We start from the raw sequence: 23,619 nt of genomic DNA, 5'->3' as shown, positions 1-23,619 counted from the left end.
AACCCAAACAAAGGTTGAAAGGAGGAACTGAACTCTAAAGATAGGCGGAACACACCGATCAGGTAGTTTTATAACATAGGGTGAATTCAGAAAAAGTGGGATGTCATATATACTGGGACAGCTTAATCCTGATGTGTTCAGTTCTTGATCTGACAAGTGAGAATCAAAACTATTGTTACTAAGCCCTTGCAGAGAAATCACATGATAAAAATCACATTACTTCATTGGTGTGTCATCATAGAGGTGGGCAGAACAAGGTTCTAACAGGGAGCTCACGCTGCGAAGCACACGATAAGGTCAGTGACAAAGTTTCATTTAGCATCAAAACAGGACAAAGCTGTCATAAATAGTGCACAATGAAAAATGGTGATGTAAATGTACACATGTACTAGATACGTACGTACTGGTGCATCAAAATAAAACATTTAAAAACAAAAAATGTATGAATGTATTTTGTAATTCAGTCATTTTTTGTTGTTGTTGTCCCACTTCATAGCTACAGTTGAAGTCAGAAGTTTAAATACAACTTAGCCAAATACATTTAAACTCAGTTTCAAAATTCCTGACATTTAATCCTAGTAAAAATTCCCTATCTTAGTTCAGGTAGGATCACCACTTTATTTTAGGAATGTGAAATGTTAGAATAATAGTAGAGATTTCAGATTTGATTTATTTCATCACATTCCCAGTGGGTCAGAAGTTTACATGCACTCAATTAGTATTTGGTAGCACTGCCTTTAAATTGTTTAACTTGGGTCAAATGTTTTGGGTAGCCTTCCACAAGCTTCCCACAATAAGTTGGGTGAATTTTGGCCCATTACTCCTGACAGAGCTGGTGTAACTGAGTCAGGTTTGTAGGCTTCCTTGCTCACACACGCTTTTTCAGTTCTGCCCACAAATTTTCTATAGGATTGAGGAGAGGGCTTTGTGATGGCCACTGCAATACCTTGACTTCGTTGTCCTTAAGCCATTTTGCCACAACTTTGGAAGTATGCTTGGGGTTATTGTCCATTTGGAAGACTCATTTGCGACCAAACTTTAACCTGACTGATGTCTTGAGACGTTGCTTCAATATATCCACATAATTTTCCTGCCTCGTGATGCCATCTATTTTGTGAAATGCACCAGTCCCTACTGCAGCAAAGCATCCTCACAACATGATGCTGCCACCCATGTGCTTCACGGTTGGGATGGTGGCCTTTGGCTTGCAAGCATCCCCCTTTTTCCTCCAAACATAACGATGGTCATTATGGCCAAACAGTTCTATTTTTGTTTCATCAGACCAGAGGACATTTCTCCAAAAAGTAAGATCTTTGTCCCCATGTGCAGTTGCAAACCGTAGTCTGACTTTTTATTGGCGGTTTTGGAGCAGTGGCATCTTCCTTGCTGAGTGGCCTTTCAGGTTGTCGATATAGGACTCGTTTTACTGTGGATATAGATACTTTTGTACCTGTTTCCTCCAGCATCTTCACAAGGTCCTTTGCTGTTGTTCTGGGATTGATTTGCACTTTTCGCACCAAAGTATGTTCATCTCTAGGAGACAGAGGTTGTCTCCTTCCTGAGCGGTATGACGGCTACATGGTCCCATGGTGATTTTACTTGCATACTATTGTTTGTACAGATGAATGTGGTACCTTCAGCCGTTTGGAAATTCCTCCCAAGGATGAACCAGACTTGTGGAGGTCTACAAAAAAAATTCTGAGAACTTGGCTAATTTCTTTTGATTTCCCCATGATGTCAAGCAAAGAGGCACTGAGTTTGAAGGTAAACCTTGAGATACATCCGCAGGTACACCTCCAATTTACTAAAATGATGTAAATTTGCCTATCAGAAGCTTCTAAAGCCATGACATAATTTTCTGGAATTTTCCAAGCTTTTAAAGGCACAACTTAGTGTATGTAATCTTCTGACCCACTGGAATTGTGATGGAGTGAATTATAAGTGGAATAATCTGTCTGTTAACAATTGTTGGAAAAATGACTTGTGTCATCCACAAAGTAGACGTCCTAACCGACTTGCCAAAACTATAGTTTGTTAACAAGAAATGTGTAGAGTGGTTGAAAAATGAGTTTTAAATGACTCCAACATAAGTGTATGTAAACTGCTGACTTCAACTGTAGCTAAAGTAGGACATCACTGAGTAGCTAAGGTGGTGATAATCTTATAGGTTTTTCCAATGGAAAGAGATCCCGTTTACATTAAGGACCCCCTGTACTTAGGTTAGCCAGGGCTCTGGTTATTTTAGTACTGTTATCATGTTCATTTTTGGCACCAATGGCACCAAGCAGAATTTTATGCGTTTCTGTATTCTGTAACCTCTTTCAACATCCATCCAACATATTAGCCCAACACATGATCACGATGTTTCCTAATCACACACAATGTAATTGAATTATCGTTAGGGTACAATTAAGGCTATCCCATTTTATCCAACCTGCTGTCCCAATTGACCAAATGCAAACTGAAAATATGGTTTTGACTCAGTGTGCCCAAATGGGTGTGAATATAATATCAACATTAGTCCTTTTTGTGTGATTAGGAAAAAAAATCTTGAGGATTTCAGAAATGTATCATGTGTTGGGCTAATATGCTGGATAGATGTCGTAAGAGGTTGCAAAAAGTGTCCCACTTATTCCTAATTCACCCTACTCTATTTGACATTCAGATCAACTAATATCCATTCCACTAACAAGAGACTACCTTTCTGTCTATTCCATCTTCATTTCTGCCATTGATTCAAATTGCACATTCTATGAGTCATAGAACATTCTAGAAAACCAAAGTCCTCTGACATACTATAAAAATGTATGCAAAATATAAACAAATGAATAATACGGATGGATTCAAAACATGCATCTCTGCATTCACAGGTGTGTAATTCAAAGTATGCCTCTCCCACTAGTTACTACCTGGAGTTGAGCGGGACTCTGGTTAACATTCAAATCATGAGGCTGCTGGCTAGTTAAAAAAAAAAAAAAAAATGTCAGGTCATTATAGATTGCAATTTTTGCCAGAGTAAAATGAATACATTAAATCTTTATTACCCGCAAGACGATGTGAGAGAGGCAGGAAAGACACCTTCAGAATATTTCAGGCTTTTCCTGGTTTACCCGTCAGATCAGAAGAAATGTTTTTTTTTTTTCCTTCTTTTTTTTCTTCTTCTTTTAAAACTTTCTGGGGCCTGTCATGTCAGGGTCAGCGTCTAATCACATAAGGGCTTGATCAAAGTTCCAGTATCTAGAGGGAGAACACAAGACCTGATTTCTCAGTGTGGGAGATTAATTCCACCATCAACTAAACCAGCAGCACCCCGCCCACACTACCCACCTCCGCAAACCCACCCACCCCCACAAAGCCTTCTGCTGACTGCTGGCAAGGCCAGACAGACAGCTCTGGAACCTGTTGTAATCAGGAAGATAGAATAAACAGGCAGAATCCAGACTCCATATCCTAGCATAAGATAGATGATCGTAGGGATGATAAAAAAAGGAGGGTAAATCACGAGTTGGACGTCTCCTAGGTTGGGTGATCAAAAGATCTTAAAGTTGAGAGCGTGGGGAGAATGCTGGAGTAATATTCCTCACAAATCCCATCGTCAATATTTTTAAAAGGAGCAGTTGCCCGTCTTTCATACCTCATCAGTCTTTGGGATCTAAAGCCCTCATCGTCGAAATCTAGTCTAGACCTAACCAGGGCTGTAACTACATATGAAGACACTGAGGTCCGGACCGCTGTAATGTTTTCATATAAAATAAACTATATACATATATATATATATATATATATATATATATATACACACACTGAACCAAAGATTTTACTGAGTTACAGTATATAATATATATATATATATTAATTAGGTCCTAATCTATGGATTTCACATGATTGGGAATACAGGTATGCATCCTAAAACCAGCCAGTATCTGGTGTGACCACCATTTACCTCATGCAGCACGACATCTCCTTCAGATAGAGTTGATCAGGCTGTTGATTGTGGCATGTGAAATGTTGTCCCACTCCTCTTCAATGGATGTGCGAAGTTGATGGATTTTGGCGAAAATTGGAACATGATGTTATACACGTCGATCCAGAGCATCCCAAACATGCACAATGGAGTGACGTGTCTGGTGAGTATGCAGGCCATCGAAGAACTGGGACATTTTCAGCTTCCAGGAATTGTGTACAGATCCTTGCCACATGGGGCTGTGCATTATCATGCTGAAACATGGGGTGATGGAGGCAGATGAATGGCATGACAACGGGACTCTTGTCACGGTATCTCTGTGCATTCAAATTGCCATCGATAAAATTACATTGTGTTCGTTGTCTGTAGCTTATGCTTTCCCATACCATAACCCCACTGTCATCATGGGGCAGTCTGTTACAAACGTTGACATTAGCAAACCGCTCTCCAGCACGACGCCTTACATGCTGTCTGCCATCTGGCCGGTACAGTTGAAACCGGAATTCATCCGTGAAGAGCACACTTCTCCAGTGTGCCAGCGGGCATTGGAGGTGAGCATTTGCCCACTGAAGTCGGTTATGACGCCAAACTGCAGTCAGGTCAAGACCCTGGAGAGGACAACGAGCACACAGATGAGCTTCCATGAGACGGTTTCTGACAGGTTGTGTAGACATTTTAGGTTGTGCAAACCCACAGTTTCATCAGCTGTCCGGGTGGCTGGTCTCAAACGATCCCGCAGGTGAAGAAGCCGGATGTGGAGGTCCTAGGCGAATGTGGTTACACGCGGTCTGTGGTTGTGAGGCCGGTTGAACTTACTGCCAAATTCTCTAAAACAACGTTAGATTGTACGCTCCCCAAAAACTTGAGACATCTGTGGCATTGTGTTGTGTGACAAAACTGTACATTTTGGAGTGGCCTTTTATTGTCCCCAACACAATGTGCATCTATGTAATGATCATTCTGTTTAATCAGCTTCTTGATATGCCACACCTGTCAGGTGGATTATCTTGGCAAAGGATAAATGCTCACTAACAGACAAATGTATGCTCCAAATTTGAGAGAAATAAGCTTTATGTGCATATGGAAAACACTTTACATGTTGCATTCATAATTTTTGTCCAGTGTATATATATATATATAGAGAGAGAGAGAGATTTTCTTTATTTTTACTATATATATATATATATATATATATATATATATATATATATATATATATATATATATATATATATATACACACACTGTATATGTAAATAGTACAAAATAGAGAAAATCAATTAGCCTACGGGTCAACATCTAAATAGTGCTCCCAGCGTTGTTCGATGCTCAGAACGTTTATATTCTTGATCTCATCGCATATGCCTCTTTGTGAACGAGTGGATTCATGAACAGTAGTTTGTTCGTTATGTTTGCCTGCGTTCCCCGGATTTGCCTTTTTAGCAGCACCTACACCACTCTCTCAAATGGCTAACTCCACCCTTTCGCGGCGCAGACCTCGAGGGCCTGAGACATGAAACGAACTACCAGTTCAGAGCGGGCTCAAGTAGGCAACTAGAGACGCTGACAGTTTGCGAAACGTCGGACAAAAGGCAATTTTTAAACCGTCCCTCGACTTCCTCCTTGTCTACAGCCATTCCTTCAAACCAACAAAAAATACATTCGGAGAAGGAGTGCACAACTAGTAAATAGTCGCTTACAGTCAGGTGGGTATCAGCCGGCAGAGACTTCTATTGCAATATCTTTGAAGGGCTCTGGCTAGTATTACTTAGCCTCTGACGTCCTCCTTCTAGCTGGCTCATGTTAAACAAAGCCTATTTTAGCTGGAGCAAAAAAAATAGGCTGCTAAATAATAATAATAACTTTGCTTTACAGAGAGTAGGTTACAGACATGAATGTGGCGCTCAGTGGTGAGGCTGAGGCAGGCTGCATGCAGGAGGAAGCAGAGGAGACAGATATCCTTTTCATACACCGACCGAAATCCCACTAATGTACTATGCCTGTTTCTTTTTGCCTGTTTTTTTTTTTATTTATCTGAAAGGGGAAGGTGGTAAAAAAACCTGTTTGAAAATAAGACCAACCTAAAGACCTAGTCATGATTCCTGCATTTTCACAGGCCCTTTAACCAAAATACTGGTTTCAGGTCTATGTGAATTATTCTCTGCTTTTTTTGCAGGTAAATTCATTAACATTTCCATTGTTTCTCCCTAATTTGAAATGCAAATAGCCCTCTTGGTTAAACAACGCCCCCTGCCCCCAACCAATCATAATGTGACTGTTACCTACTGATATGTATAAAACCTGCAAGAACGTGGCAAATAAGGGGCTGTTTGAAAGGGGATCATTTAAACATTGCCGTAAAACATTTTTACAGGTAATAATACCACACCTTCTGTCCGAAATGGGTAATAGAGAGAGGAAGCAAGCAGAGAGAGAGAGAGAGAACGGTGGTTCCCAAACTTCGGGTCAGGGCCCTCCTGTGTGGGGTCCTCAGAGAAAATATGTAGGCCTACTAATCTTATCAAACGAGTTAGGAACACATTTTGTTTGTTGATGCTTCAATATGAACATCTCCACACGGCCTATGTTCCCTTTAGGCCTACATTAAAATGCAAACGATACAGTTGTAAGAATGTCATACGTTTTTGTTTATATCGGTGGTTGTTTGGCTCATCTCAATCGCCCACTGGAGTTTATAATTTACCCATTACCCACCTTTGACTACTACATCGCTTCCTTTGAGCTCTCGAGTGACGCAGCGGTCTAAGGCACTGCATCTCAGTGCAAGGGGCGTCACTACAGTCCCTGGTGGGATTCCAGGCTGAATCACATCCGGCCGTGATTGAGAGTCTCATAGGGCGGCGCACAACTGGCCCAGCGTCGTCCGGGTTTGGCCGGGGTAGGCCGTCATTGTAAATAACAATTTATTCTTAACGGACTTGCCTAGTTAAATAAAGGTTAAACTAAAAACAAATATATGTATATATATTTTTTAAATAAAATATATTACAGAATTGTAAATCATATTCTAACAATAATCTGTGTACTCCATTCATTAGTAATGCCTAGGAATACAAATGTGAACGCTATGTAATTTGACAAAAGAGATATGTATGTAAAGAGTTAAGGATTTTATGCAATTCATCATTACAACTGACTGAACAGTAGCTACATGCCAGTGTGAATCATTTCTCATATTTCCCATCTTTCAGGGGTATAACATTACAAATGTGTAGCTAATAGGCTATGCGTTTGTAGATTGAAGGAGGTGAATTAACCTACAGCAGCCAAGGTGATAATGGCTGGGGTAATTTAAATAATACAATCTCGACTGACTTCAGCAATATTAATAAAAAAGTGTATCCTGTCAGTGTTTACCAAGGTCATCACCAATATTCTGCATTCCCACACACTAAATGCTAGTGGATTGTCGGGGGATTAAGGAATTATCCACCACTGCAGGTGAACATGTTGCTAGAATGGGAGTTGCTATGGGGAGGAAATTTAAGATGTACAGTGCCTTCGGAAAGTATTCAGACCCCTTGACTTTTTCCACATTTTGTTAGGTTACAGCCTTATTCTAAAATGGATTACATTGTTTTTTCCCCCTCATCAAACTACATACAATACTCCATAATGACGAAGCAAAAACAGTTTGACATTTTTGCTAATTAATAAAATAATAATATCTCTCTGTACTTTGCTCTGTTCATCTTTCCCTCTATCCTGACTAGTCTCCCAGTCCCTGCCGCTGAAGAACATCCCCACAGCATGATGCTGCCACCACCATGCTTCACTGTAGGGATGGTAATGGTCAAGTGATGAGCGGTGCCTGGTTTCCTCCAGACATGACGCTTGACATTCAAGCCAAAGAGGTCAATCTTGGTTTCATCAGACCAGAGAATCTTGTTTCTCGTGGTCTGAGAGTCTTTAAGTACCTTTTGGCAAACTCCAATCAGGCTTTCATCTGCCTTTCATTGAGTATTGGCTTCCGTCTGGCGACATTACCATAAAGGCCTGATTGGTGGAGTGCTGCAGAGATGGATGTCCTTCTGGAAGGTTCTCACATCTCCACAGAGGAACTCTAGATCTCTGTCAGTGACCATCGGGTTCTTGGTCAACTCCCTGACCAATGCCCTTCTCCCCCGATTGCTCAATTTGGCCTACCTCCTGGCTTGGCTTTTGCTCTGACATGGACTGTCAACTATGGGACAATGTTTTAATCGTGAGACTAACCTGTCTCACGACGGTCTATATAGACAGGTGTGTGCCTTTCCAAATCAAGTCTAATTAATTGAATTTACCACAGGTGGACTCCAATGAAGTTGAAGAAACATCTCAAGGATGATCAATGGAAACAGGATGCACCTGAGCTCAATTTCGAGTCTCATAGCAAAGGGTCTTCTGTAAATATGGTATTTCTGTTTTTCGTTTTTAATAAATTTGCGTACATTTCTAAGAACCTGTTTTTGCTTTGTCATTATGGGTTATTGTGTGTAGATTTCTGAGGAAATTGTTTTGTTTAATCCATTTTAGAATAAGGCTGTAACGTAACAAAATGTGGAAAAAGTCAAGGGGTCTGAATACTTTCCGAAGGCTCTGTATACAACAGCAGATAAGTACAGCAAGGTAAGCCATCATATGGAGAAGACAGACACGGACATATTCCTACATCTCCAATTCTGCAGCTTTGTGGGAGAAAACGCACCCTTACTCTAGTGGTGTATTCTGATCCATACATTATAATTGATGTATCACAGTTACTGATATACCCTGGTTCCATTGTGTACTGGTCAACACAAATATGAGTTGTGTGAATCACAACTCACTCCCCAATCAATGGTGAAAAGAAATTGCTTCGAGTTTTTCAGATGCAAGTGTAACGTCACGTGACCATGCAATTTAACTCACTTTTGTGAAGATCCTGTTTGTATCACTTGAAGTGGTGCAATGGGACGCCGTCTGTCACTGAGGCCATCTAGGATTTCACTCCTACCCTTCCCACACACTGCCCTGAGACATCTGCCTACCAAATCAGCCAGTATACAGGCTAATGTAGCTCTCATGGGGAGTGGAGCAGCGGAGTCTGAGCAGACCCACTTCCAAGTTTCATCAAACAGTTGAGAGGAATACAGACTGGACGTTTTCCCATAAGCAACTTGAAAATAAGATAGAACTGCATCATTGGGCTGCTTTATCCAACTAACCATAAACACAACACACTACAATATCCAAATTAGGGAGAGCGTATTCGTTGTCCTTCAGAATCAGATGCAGCGTAGCTACTGTCAACGAGTCTTTGCTGCACGACTGAGCGTGTACACTTATCAGTGGGGAGTGGAATCAAGGGCAATTGCATGCTCATGGCACAGAACGCAGACTGGCCAGCAGCAGGAGACTTGTAAGCTTTTTCCAATATATCTCTGTGGCAAACTGTCTCGCCCAAGATAGTGTTTACTCAAACAGCTCACACAGTTTAGGTTGGGAGTTATTGCTGTGAAATGTCCAACCTGGATGCACCACCTCGGACGGAACTAAAGCAGGGAGTGTAATCATGTCTCATAGCAAGTTTGCCGCAATAACAGAACCATTTTTGGCACATTTTCTCTGTTGCGGTGTCAATCCATAGTCAATGCATGTTTATCCAGCGCTCCCGGGAGGAACCCAGCGTCCACGACCTCTTTCGTATTCAGAGAGGGAACTCTCCCAGTCCCCTTTTTTTTGCTCCCTCACGCCCCTTTGTCCACAATTCACAGCACTCCTTTGTAATGAGATGCTAATCCTCTGTAACTTATTCCAGTGTTTGGGAGAAAGAAGGCCTTTATTTATTCAGTGTCTATCTGTGTACATGTTTCGTGTGAAGAGGTCTCAGGTCTTCATCCGACATTATCTGCATTTGAACGAGGCGCGTGGTTAAAGGTGACTTCTCCTGAGCATCATTTTACCTACTTGATACGATGCTGGTTTCAGATTGATCTTCCTTCCTTAACTCAATTGATCCAGCGGGACGTTTAATTATTCAAGCAAAAAGTACACGATGTTAATCTTGTGGACGGCTGAATAATTCATTTTTGATTCGTTGTTCGTTTGCGATCCAAATCTAAAATAAATATTATGCTCCCAAATGTATAGTTTTTAAACATTTGTTTATGAACAGACGTTACATGCCACAAACAGGCCCGTTTTTTCCCCCCTGAAAGATGCCATGCACCTTAACACAGAGATAGAGAGCAGTGACTGGCAGTCCAGTTCTGTCGGTGCCTTGTGATTTCTACCTTACTAAAGGGTGAATCCATTGTGTAAAGGTGCTCTTTCTGAGTAGGAAATCTGCTTGACTTCAATACAAGCGGAGTCAGAGGGGCAGGAAAGGAAAGGCAGATAACGCCCCCCGTTTGGAACACTCCAATAGCATATGGAAAGTTGGCACACGGGGTGGCTCCAATTTAGCTCCCGAACCAACTGGTCCAGCACAGAAGTGGACAGCAAGGGACAAGCGCAATCTCGCTGACCACTCTGTTTCCCACTGAGCACCGCTTTGGGAAGAAAAAGCTGTGCCAAGGGGCGTGGCGCTCATTCAAATCAGCCGTTCTCATCTCCTTTCTACTATAGCTGGAGTGTATAATCATAACATAGTCATGTATAGTACTCCGCTGATATCGATCCATAGCTGTTGCGCTTCCTCAGGAGCTGTCAAATAATACCCCAAGCTCTCTACAGAAAGTATGATAATAGCTATTAGATCATCAATATTCCAGAATAAAATGGATTCACGAGCATAAATGATATTGTCAAGGCCTCTTTCGGGCACAAGGAGCCGACAATTTTTTTTTTACAATGACAAGTCTCGTTCAATATATCTCCATCTCACTCCTATATCTCAGGTCCTATTGCACATTATCTTCCCTGATGTCCCTCAATGTCGTGGTGATTATTTATATATTAGCGTATTACCTCAACTTGCTAATTAACTGTCAGTTAAGAGATATTATAGCTAATATGGGAAAGAATACACAAGCAGTCTCAGGGGAGAACTTTCATTATGGTACACCTACTAATGAAACATTAGCATCCTGTTAATTTCCCATAGAACTGAGTCGACGGTGAAGGTCACAGACGAAATGAAAAAAGTGTGGTGATTTGTGAGTGAAGCGGCGTGGCATTTATTTCTTCCCTGGACATTGGAGATCTGTTTCCGAAGCATGCTATTATACCGTCCTTCCTTTACTCTAACGCTCTGTAACCAAATGGCAACCTAATCCATGTATAGTGCACTACTTTTGACTACAGCCCTATGGCAAAGGCCATGGGGCCCTGGTCAAAAGTAGTGCACTACCATATAGGGAATAGGTTGCTATTTGGGGATGCTGCCTCAGAGAGAATGTCAAGGACACACGTAAACATGGACAGAAAGGGATGCCATACCTCATTAATGGCCATATTTATTCTAAGTGACGCCCTTATCACGGTGTTTGTTATGAAATGGATGAGATCACAAATTTGAAAAGATCTATCTTTTTTTTGGTGTGTCCCGAGGGCATTTAGAGGAAAAGCGATTTACATTCTTCTCCCAGGAAAGGACATATGATCTTAACTTATCTTTAGATGAGAAAATCACAAACGGAGAAGCTCTAATTAGAGTATTTACATTCAAGTGCTCCTATCAGCTGCACACACACACACCCACACACACACACCCACACACGTGCACGCGCACATGCACACACGCACACACACACACACACACAGTGCTGATCGTCAAAAGTGCTGTGAATTTTGCTGTTAAAATAAGTGCTTCGTTTTATGCATCTCACCATCAACAAAATACAAGGTGCTTTTTCACAGATTCTGCTCTGATTTTTTAAAAGAAAAGTCATGCAGTCATGTGTATTGGATTTCACCGACAGTATCTAACAGGTGTGATGTTGATATTAAAAGGTGAAAAATATATGATAAAGATGTGAGCCGAGACAAACCAGTAAGCTCTTCACTTGGCATACGTTTTCAGAAACAGTGTTTGGTGGTGGGCAGGACTCTCCCATGTCCAAGTATCTCTTTTCCCCCTTTTAGACTTCCAACTTAGGTCCTCATGAAGAAGAATGTTCCTATGGTCATGAGGGGAACCCAGGACATGAGGACAGTGTTGCTATCAATGGCCAAAGGGACTTCCCTCTAGGGACAGCAGTGTTAATCGGAGCCACTAGGTCCTCACCCCACTGGATCAATGTCAGCAGACATTTCCTGGTGCGTGCCAAGTTATCTGTGTTTCAACTTTAATAGGTTATTGAACGGAGACGTCATTTAGGGAGCAGGGCCGTATTTCACGTTATTGACAATGAGATGCGCAAAACCTTCTCAACAGCATACATTAGGATAAACAGAGTAAATCTTGACAACACTCTCAGGGAGGAGGAGTACAATAACAAAGACAACAACTAGCACATCAAACACTGCTGTTAAAGCGAGGAATGCCGCTTATCTGACTCATTAAGACAACAAAAAATGTACAATCAGAAAAATGTGGTATAATTAGTTTAGGTAATAACATACGGGGAGGATGATTAGCAGAACTGAAAAACAATTTCTGAAGGACATGTCCTCCTACTTCAGCCGGGTTCATGTGAGTTCAATCTAAATCATTTCTGAACGTCAACACTGAATTAAAGGCCATCCTCCTAAATGCTGCTGGATGCCCTTGCTCCATCACATACGGTCACAACCTTGGATCCAGACATGATCAACAGCATATCAACAAAAGTCACTTCAAGAGACGGTAATCCAGGAGCAGCATCCTAAATGACACACTATTTCCCATATACTGCACTTCTTTTGACCAGGGCCCATAGGGGCCTATAGGGCTCTTGTCAAATGTCGGGCACGGTTCAGGGAACATGGTGCCATTTGAGACGCACACAAGGTGAAAGCCCTGTGTCAGGCAGATGACGAAAAGGCCAGGAAGAGTAGATCCGACCATCCCACCACAGCCCAGAGGGACACGGTCCGGGCCCTGTCCGGCCAACCCAGGAACCAACCAAGCACAGTAATGGTCTTGGCTCCAGTCGTGTCATCTGCTGCAGCACCAGAATTAAACAGTTTGTTTACTTTAAGTTGTGTAAATGTGTGTATATCCACAACAAAAAGCATTTATTAATATCATATTGGAATCTAACAAGAAGTCATTTGGTTGCTTTTTTAGTGCAGTTCCTTCCACTGTAATGTGTTTCCTGCACCTCAAGCACTTCATAAGTGAAATGTACTAGCAGGATGACAAAATGAGAGGTGGGAAATCAAGCACGGAGATAAATCAGGTGGCATTTTTGTGCGTCTGAAGGTCGAGTGGTTTGTCAACATCACATCTCCACATCTGGCACATGGGGAAATTGTCTGTCTGGAAAGATTAGCCTATGTACAGAAATAGAAATATGCCAACGATCGTGAAAATCGTGTGGGCATAACTTTATTCAAGGTACTATAAAAACCTTGTTCAAGTAACTACCTTCAGAAATTCTCTCTTTACTTTGTTTGAATGTATTCAATCCCTTTTTTCATTTTTTAAAAATTATTGTTAGGTATTAGTAACTAAAATACCTTCAAAAGGTTATTTCCATCTTTACTTTGTTGAAATATAATCCCTCTTTTTCCACTCAACGTAACGGATATCAATTTACAGTTACCGTGCACCACCATATAAATCTGATGTTCTAAGTTAGGGGAGGAAGGGACAAAGCTGATGTTAGGGGAGGAAGGGACAAAGCTGATGTTAGGGGAGGAGGGGACAAAGCTGATGTTAGGGGAGGAAGGGACAAAGCTAAATTCCCTTCGGAAACTAAAAAAGGGCGCAAACTTTGCACTATAGTGTAAATGCTTATTAAATCAGGCCGTAGTGGTTTCCAGAGTCTAGCCTATATTGCACTATACGCAATTACAAGGAATACTTCAGGCACACATTTTGATCACATCTCTTAGCAAAGGATTGCTACGATGGCAACTGGGAGGCATCCGCGTTACCGTACTGGCATTCTCCATCACACTACGTCACCGTATCGCTCAGAAAGCTTTGACATGACTCAAAAGGGATTTCTATGATTACACAAGACGTCTGTGCGGGGTCAACCCCAGGCAGTGTATTTGCAGTTGGCTCAAATGTAACCGTCGTGAACCATTCCACAATCCGTTAACAGCCATTTCAAATGTAGCCATAACACTATGGTTTTACCAAACCTCTCTCACGGGGGAAGGGGTTCTAGGTTCCGTGTTGTCTTCGGGACACTGTTAGGGTTTAATAGATCGGAGACAGAATGTCACACCTGGCACCCAACGGCACTGCGGGTCAATAGAGGGCATACCTGGTTTGCGGCAATCTTTTGAGCAATAGTGGAAAATATGCAAAGAATGATATACACTCGGCACAGCAATTGAGATCAAATGTTTGCGAAATCCCGCATCGATAATGTATTGCAAGTGTGGGGCCAGGCCACACGCGAAAGATCAGCGAGGGGGCCGAGCCAAGTGACATTAGACATAATTCAGGACGCAAGCCAATTCTCCAGCCAGGCAGATACACCAGGCACGGGCAGTTCCTCATGCAGACACAGATAGCGCTGGGGGTAGATATGCTACCGTGACATTTGTGCTCCTTGCTATTTCCTGCCGCTGAATGGTAGTCCGAGTGATCAATGACATTTCCAATGCAAATCGCAGCCACAATGGTTTCTACAGTTGAAATCTCTTTGAAATGTTCAAATGTGCTGCCTCCTTCAAGGTAATTAAGTGATACTGGTAAAAGGAAATGAGAGGCACACATCCATTATCTGGTCTAAAAGCAGGCTTGATTCGTTTTTCACACGCATTTCCACTAATGTATTTCGGGGACTCTCACGGCTTGCTCCCCTGAAGAAAGGAAAGAGTTTACAGTGCATCTTTGGTCAGCAGCTTTCGTCATCATCACCTAGGCTGCCACCCAAATGATGCCCTATTCTCTATATCGCGCATTACTTAGTGCACTATTCCCTATATAGTGGACTACTGCTCACGCAAAGGGAATAGGGAGCAACTTGGAATGCAGCCTTACTGTATTCACGATGGAGACTGTAAGCACGGTTTTTGAAAACATACATAGAGAATGCAGAGTGTATTTTCAACCCACTATTGTATGAGGTGTGGAAATGGCTGCTCATGGTTCAATTCGTAGCAGTACTAGACCATTGGAGCACCCTTTACATGTAAATGAGGAAAGGTCTGGCGTATTGACCGAGTTTGGCCAACCACTCTGTGTTTCTTCCAATAGAAATGTTCACATCTAACTCGAACATGGGCTCTGGCAGCACTAACAAATGCAGCAGAGGCTCGGCCCAAAACACAGCAACCAGATAATTAGTCACACCAGGCTTAAGGGCTGGGAAGCAATCTGACTGAAGGATTTATCGATCCATTGGAAGGGGGAGGGCCACAAAGTTAGGGGTTATTATCAATCTTGTTGAATCAAGTCCTTCAGCCGGTGATGAAACACACACACACACACACACACACACACACACACACACACACACACACACACACACACACACACACACACATACACACACAACCAACAGCTTGGTGTACTAGTTATCAAAAGGAGACATATGTGTATGTGAGTAAAGACTCCCAGAGGTTAGAGGGGGTTAACTGCACCAGAGCATTAGAAGCCTTTATCGTGGAGTTAAAAGCCATCCCTAAGCTCTAGCTTCATCTGATATACAGCCTAGTGCTCCAAACATTGCAGAGGTAAGACGTTTTAAATGTGATCAGAAATGATTTAAAAAAGCCAAATCCCCCCCCTTAAAAAATAAACTGTTTGATTTTGTATCATACAATAACTGGTCACAGGTGGGATTTATCTGATTAGATGTTGATGATGCATATCGAGTAAAGCAGCCGACCAATTTTACTGTAATTCATCTCTAGCGAGTGTGGCAGCGTGGAGGAGGACAGTATGTGGGACAGGGCTGGAATAGGTTCCACCGACTGTACTCTTCACATATCCCCCATCAGAGCAGCATGATGTGGGATCAACTGGGGTATTCTTTACACGTGTAGGAGCAATAACTACACAGACTGTGCATTGGTCTGGCGAGCTGCTCATATCCCAACCGAAGACGGGCTCTGAATTCAGAGTGAGTCTGCACATCAAATGTGGAGTAGCATGGTAAGCTGCGAAGACTGGAGGGAAAGAGGCCCACAGCAGTGGAACTGGATTGGCTAATTGACAGGCTGTTTCAGATGGAGCTCCAGAAAAGCGGTCACTTTCCATGGTCCCCAGTCCTCTGTCTCTATCAGGGGGCTGGAGGGATGCGGGGAGGGGCGCGGGGGGGGCAGACGCTGAACCCACTGGGGAGAACTGTCATTCACATACTCCTGCGCGTCATGTGCAGCACTCACTCCAAGACAAAAGAGACATGCCACCCCGGGAGAGAGTGGGTGCCAGCCACACAGAGACACAACACAGAGCACCTGTTCATGGGAAAACTTCTCACAGGACGACACAAAGGAATCAGATCTAGAGAGTGCCTTTTGTTGTTGACTGGGAGTTTTTGCCTATAGGAAATTCACTGGAGCTCGTGTGAACAAAGCCCCCAGATCTCAAGTTAGGCAGTTGTCAGCCTCGGTAAGGATCAACAACAGCATCACCATTACATGCTTGCCGAACACTTCTGCATACTATTGATTTGAATCATCCTTGTTCCAACCCTTAGAATATGATCAAAATAGATGAGGTGGAGATCAAGAATAGTCAACCATTCAGGTTCACGTCGTTACATTTTTTATTGTCTACTAAAACACAGCAGCCACTCAACATAGACTTAACACGCAGGAATGACAAACTGCAGACGGGGGACCTTTAATGGCGACTGCGTTAACCCAGGTTTCATAGGTTGCTGCACACCATTACAAGTCCAACGCCACTTAGTTAACCCCGTGAACATATGCAGAAGGGTTCTGTCCTGGCTGAGAGATAAATCTGATAATGCAGCTGCAAACAGAGCCGACAGAGAGCAAACAAATGCAAAATATCCTGTTTAAAAAGCCAAAGGCTCTCTGCCAGATCCACACGATAGCGCCACACAATGAATGAACAATTATCCTGAGGTTACAAAAATGAACAACAAAGCGTCAAGGCATGTTGAGTTAGCTCTATCTGGTGCTGATGAATTCATCTGAGTCAATAATATGACTTTTTTTATTATAAAAAAATGGCAGAAAATGCTAGTCAAACAATGCTACCAATCAGCAAAGGTATCGAAGGGAAACAAATCATTTTGATGCATAATTATGTACGATCGCATCCTAAAATCGATCATCTTTTTGTTTTTCTATTTGTTGACCAGTCAACACATTCTTAGATTCAATATGAAACAACATGACCTCTATGGAAAACAGGTTGGTGAATTGAATATGGACTGGGAATGGCTAACATTGGGTATCTGTACAAATAAAACAATACGACTATGCTAGTAGCTGCCTTTTTCTTTGCATTTTTCCTTTCAATGCAGAAGAACCGCTCCTAAAAATACACCTATCAATCTTCTGAGAAATAACAACAGGTCTTTGATAGTCCACTTTCATCCAAGGTGTTTCTGACGATACGGTTCCATGGAGCTACTGTGTTTGGATGACAAAGACACAGGTTTTGAACTATGCCTATTTTCCTTCAACAATCATTTCACCAGAATGTATAATAAATTGCTATGTATCTCTATCTTGGTAGGGTCTTGAGTGCCTCGAGCGCAAATGCATGGTTTGAATTCCTTTTTCCCTTTCCAATTATTGCTTTTCAAAGCACACGATTCAGACGCACAGTGACACACTTATTTTTCAATAAAATGTTGTGTTTGTGTCTAACTTGTGACCATTCAAGTGTTGTGAGAGACCATTTCTTAAAAACAGTAGAAAAAGATCAAAACAAAATGGCAGTTTCAAGGTAGTATCTCTTTCCTGCAATCAAATGACCTGGTGGCTTCATGGGTGGAATGTATTCGTATTTTTCATCGTTTCATAATTAATCAACATTATTTCAAAAAATTGCGCTGAAAATCCGATGTTTCTACGTCAAACGGTTTTGTTATATTTCAGTCTTCTTTGATGTATATACTGTAATGTGTAATATGGGGATGCAAACTCAAAATTGAATACATTTCAACTCCATATCTGACATGGCACAGGTTAGCCCATAACCATGTGTGTGAGTTGAGTACACTTTTGTTTCAAAGTAGATTTGCTGGTGATTTGTACGTGACCCTGATTTACCCGACTGCAGTAAAAGGATAAAGACAGACGGAATGTTTCTTGAGGTAAAAAAAAAAACGAAACGACAAAGGCCTTGTGATGAGACTATTCATCAGACTCTTCTCCTGAGCACCATCTTAGTCATTACCGGAACAAAACATCTGGAGACCTCCAAACGATCCACTGAAACTCACGACGCTGTGCAACTAGGCAATCCCGCTAAATGCAAATCAATGAGAAGAAGAAGAATGAATGCGTGTACAGAGAGAGATGGAGAGCGCACGTGTGTGTGTGTGTGTGTGTGTGTGTGTGTGTGTGTGTGTGTGTGTGTGTGTGTGTGTGTGTGTGTGTGTGTGTGTGTGCGTGTGCGTGTGCGTGTGCATGCGTGTTAGTGTATTAGTGTGCTTGTGATTAATAGCATTTCAACTGTAATAACCATGCTTCCATTGAGTTAGTTTAATATTCAGCCTTAGCTACTGTGGTGCACACTTCTGTTGCTCCACGCACCTCAGAGGCACGCACACATGAAAAGTGGAGTAAATGCCATGTGAAAGAAACTCTGTGGCTGGGCTTAACATCTGTTAGCTAGCTAGAGCACATCCCTCACATCCAATCCCTGTCTGCCCTCACTCAGAGCTCCCAACCCAGGCTGACTGGCTCCTCACACGGACGCTCCCTCCAAGTTCTGCTGCCCTTGGGGGTGCAGTAAATGACATGTCATGCGTGGAAGAAGTAGGAAGCCTGTAACAAATCTAACTGACAGCCCCCCCCCCCCCCCCCCCCCCCAAATGCCGACCACAGAGCTATACAGAGAAAGAACAGCAACTTAAGGAACTTTCTATGGGATCTTACATCTGTGCTGAAGTCACTCCCCACCCAAGAGAACTAGCAAGGTTTCAACAGCTGACACGGGACAGCCCCGTTCCTGGACGTCGCGATCCTCCCCTAATTAATGTACCGCGCGAGAAGTGACTGTCAACGTGTCAGAGGACGTTCTCATCAGCTGGTGTAGAAATACTGTAGCTTGAACCCGAGTGCATAACAAACTGTTGGAATCACATCTCCACAGCTGCCAGTGTTTTGCCATCTTTACCCATCTTTTTGCACCCCTAGGATGCATGGCATTTTCCTTGGCATGTCAAAATGTAAAATGTAAAATCTTACTAAATGTACATGTCAGTCGGTAGTAAAATGTCTATGTGAGTGATTCTTTAGGATCAGAAATACTACGAAGAGGAAAAAGCTGCCTATACATTGCAACAGCCACTGAAATCAGGGAGGACACGTCATTATTTCCTTGGTCCGTAACTTGGCATATCAAAGGTTAAAACGGTGTAATACCACGATAAGAGAGAATCCTTGGGTCTCAGGAAGGTGAGCATATCAATGTTCAACAGACCCTATTAACACTTGACACCAGTACTTTATCATCACTAAAGCAATTGCATATTCCTGTTCCTCCTTGAGAGAGGGAGAAAAAAAATCCATCTCCTATCAGGACTGTGGCTTTAATAAATAGTGCACAACACACACATGCACAACACACACACACAGAGAGAGAGAGAGAGAGAGAGAGAGAGAGAGAGAGAGAGAGAGAGAGAGAGAGAGAGAGAGAGAGAGAGAGAGAGAGAGAGAGAGAGAGAGAGAGAGAGAGAGAGAGAGAGAGAGAGAGAGAGAGAGAGAGAGAGAGAGAGAGAGAGAGAGAGAGAGAGAGAGAGAGAGAGAGAGAGAGAGAGAGAGAGAGAGAGAGAGAGAGAGAGAGAGAGAGAGAGAGAGAGAGAGAGAGGACATGACTGGATGTGAGAGAAGCTTATGGAAATGGTTTAATTCCTTTTAGTCAATCTGGCTAATGCAAAAATCATGTCTGTCTCTAAATATTTCATCTTAACAGCAGCGAGATTGAAATACAACATTGGTGGAACATTACTCCTTCCCTCCTGAAAGGTACAAGAGCTGTGAGAGCTAGGGAGCCACAATCCCAGACAGAGAAAGAGAGAGAGGGCGTGAGGGAGAGAGAAGTTAGCTTTTAAAAGGTAATTTTGTGGCCGTGTTCTCTCTCAGTTGCAAACCATTTTTCTCTTGAGAGCAGCCAGAGCCGTTGTTCCATGCCGTTACATTCTCAAACGCTAGGAAATCATTAGAGAACTGTTGCTCCCCTGTATATGACGAAAGATAACAGAGACACAGAGCTCTGAATCCTATTTATTTAAGCTTTTCCCAGTAAAAAGCACATGGCTCTTGAAGTAACACTAAAACACAGAGAATTTAAATTACACTGCCTTTAAAGTATATAGCCGACTCCAACATTATCTTTCATGCCTCCAGGTGCTTTGCAAAAACAAGAAAAGTGTCCAAGGATCCGTGTTTTTGATCAAATTGCAGAATATTTAACTTCCAAACACATGTGTACTTATTTTTCTAATGCCCTGTGTTTTCAGTATCTGTAATGTTTTTTTAGTTCAGAAGAACCCGGAATGAAATGTTCTTTCTCAGAACAAGACACAGGTATGTCAGCTACTTTGGGAAACTTTTCAACTTACCACAGAGAAGTCCTCAGCAGAGCAGTTCTGTCCACTGAAGTTGCAGCTCTTCAGCATCTCGTCCAGCTGATGTCCTGTCCGGTTGAAGATGTCCTGCATGTCCGGCGCAGGATAGTCCAAATCGGTGGGCTTGTGGCCATCCCGGTTTTTTGGTGGTAGACCTGTGAGGTTAGCCAGGTGGTAGATGTCGGCGTCGGTGAGAGCGGAGAAGCGGAAGCGGTTGATGTTGCAGATGGTCACAGCGGGAAAGACCATCTCAGGGCTCGCTTCCTCATTCAGAGCGGTGACGTGAGGGTGCTCCAGGTAAGAGATGGCACACTTTGCCGCCTGGTACAGAAAGAGTGCCAGAGAAGCCAAAAAGGCAAGTGCCCAGAGGGTCTGCCGAATGCCCAGGCGCCCCGAGACAAAGATGTGGTTAATCCCGTGGAGAGAGCTGGAGTTGGCGAAGCCGACCAGGTCCTTAGCTGGAGGTGAGCAGCTCTCCTCAATCAGGCTCTCCTTGTCCCCATCCTGCTTGCCTTTCTGCTTCTCATCCTCCTCTGCAAATTTGATTTTGCAAACAAATTCGATCGGCATGTGGGCAGCCAGCTCTGCGTTTGGGGTTGTTTTGATGACAGCTGTCAGCCCTGATCCACTTGTCCCGTCTTCTCTGGCTGTTGTCCTCAGAACAGATTACAACTCCACAAAGAAGAAGAAAAAGGCACGAGAGAGTTGCTGTTGCTGCTGCTGCTGTTAGTGCTGCTGCTGCTCCTGCTGCTGCTACTGACTGCCACTGCTCGTAGTGAATAGTGCTGCTGTGCTGCTGTTCTGGATGCGTGTCTCAGTACTTGATCATCTCGCAGAGTCTTGCTTATCAGCAGTAATACAGCTGTCAAAAAAAACACCCTTGCTCTCCGCTTCAGACCCACAGATGAAAATGCAGCATTTTGAGTCAAGCTAAAAGAGGCAGGGGGCTACTTAATAATTCATGAGAAGGGAACACTGTGATTATTTCCTCCTCACTGGCGCGGGCTGCAACTTCCCCCGTTGTACGTCACTCTGCTTCCCACAGCCCGCTCCTGCTTAATCCACTTGTTTGAAACGGTCTTACTCCTTGACCGTAATAAGTTAGGGTCGAAGGTTGTTCTGCCAAACATCCGGTGCTTTATGAGAATTGCAGGGTGTCACTAGTTTTTAATGCCCCCCCCCCCACCTCCTCAGATCCCCAGAGAATGCCTAATTAGAACAATGATGAGGAGTGAGAGAAGTGAAAAGGAGCACCAGGCAACTCCTAGCAATCAATCTCCTCTTTGGAACAAAAAAAAAGTGAAAGACTATCGATCCGGCTGAAGCATCTGTCAGAGATTAAGGAAGGCAGTACAACGGTCCTTTCTTATCAGGAATTAATGGCATAGTCACAGGCTCCAGCACGAATTTGAATTCGGGGATGCCTTCTGATCTGGGACCGTGATGACGCTGGAGATGTTGAAATAAAGTATGGATTTCCACCCACTCCTCCTCTTTGACAGTGTGCGCCTTCATGTTATTAACGGCCATTATCAGATTGCCAAACAAAATGATGTGAATGGGAGGCACCAAAGTGGGCTCCCTAATGCATGTTATTCCCCTTTAAATTGGATTAGTCATGTGATTCACATCACACATGGCTGGGACCTTTAGAGGAAAAAGGCATGTTTGAAGATGAATTTAAAACGCATTCAACATACAGTACGTGCCAAGTCCTCTCAAGTGGAGATGGTGAGAGGGTAGAGGATATAGGATGATTACAGATTGAACCAGGAACTACTGGGGCAATGAGGCTTTTAAAAGCTTCATCAAATAGATATTTCCCGCTGACCCTCCCCTTTCTTACTCACTCACTATGTAGACTGGGGGGACTAAATAAAACTGGGAAACAGCAGGAAAGTTTACTTTTGACTTCTGAAAGTTAATAACCGAATAGCATGAAATCTTGTCAAATTATAGAAAGAAGAAATGATCAAGAATGCAGATATTGATTGAAAAGACAAGAACAATCGATATACGCTTAGTTTGCGCAAGCCAAGGAAATTCCCATCCACAGTGAGAGCTGACAAAGTGCCCTCAAGTAGCTGCTGAAGCCATACCCTTGACCCTTCTCCCTTGATCAATGTCATGGTAGTCACTTCAACGAGGGTTTTTACTCCGTCAAACAGAAAGGGATGGACCCTTGATCATAATTCCGCACAGATACATTGAGACACCGTGTCTAAGGAATATTACATTAACTTGGTGGTAATGATGTTTAGATGGATTAACCATGCTTCTGGCAGTGAGGTCTGCTGTACATGAAGTATTTTGTTGAGAGATACCCAGAAGATGCTGAGGTTCTTTACAACAGCCACACAGGGCTGGGCAGGGCAGACCGTCATCCCGGGGGAGGGGGTACAGCTCTCATTCCTGCCTACAAAAAATATAGCAGCCACATCTGGCAAATTCAACAATTCCTCATAATGGAGGGAATTATATTTGCATTTAGCCAAGACAGGTTTATTTCATCTTTACAACCCAAAAAACACAGTACACTAACGGATCAAATATATAAACCGCAACAGTTTAAACGATGTCAATGAGTTACAGTTCATACAAGGAAACTATGCACAAATCTATGGATTCCACAACTGGGAATATAGATACGCATCTGTTGGTCACAGATACCTTAAAAAAAAAGTAGGGGCGTGGATCAGAAAACCGGTCAGTATTTGGTGTGACCACCGTTTGCCTCATGCAGCCAACACATCTCCTTTGCATAGAGTGAATCAGGCTGTCGATTGTGGCCTGTGGAATGTCGCCCCACTCCTCTTCAATGGCTGTGCGAAGTTGCCGGATATTTGC

The 23,619-nt window shown here is 42.8% G+C and overlaps 1 protein-coding gene across 2 annotated transcripts in view; it reads right to left on the bottom strand.

Annotated features, from left to right (window-relative positions):
• The window catches only part of asic4a (acid-sensing (proton-gated) ion channel family member 4a), a 101,244-nt gene extending 79,448 nt beyond the window's left edge, over positions 1 to 21,796 (bottom strand). The window contains exon 1 of one of the 2 annotated variants that reach the window (XM_021596998.3): positions 20,767 to 21,796. In XM_021596998.3, coding sequence (XP_021452673.1) covers positions 20,767 to 21,342 — 576 coding nt within the window. In that variant the 5' untranslated portion in view covers positions 21,343 to 21,796. The remainder of the gene's footprint in view (positions 1 to 20,766) is intronic. The other variant, XM_036974276.2, reaches the window with a different exon arrangement.
• Between the last annotated feature and the right edge of the window lie 1,823 nt (positions 21,797 to 23,619).

The sequence above is a fragment of the Oncorhynchus mykiss genome, chromosome 3 (assembly GCF_057628025.1).
Source record: "Oncorhynchus mykiss isolate SJ-2025 chromosome 3, ASM5762802v1, whole genome shotgun sequence".
Lineage (NCBI taxonomy): Eukaryota > Metazoa > Chordata > Actinopteri > Salmoniformes > Salmonidae > Oncorhynchus > Oncorhynchus mykiss.
This window is presented reverse-complemented; position numbering and strand designations above follow the sequence as displayed.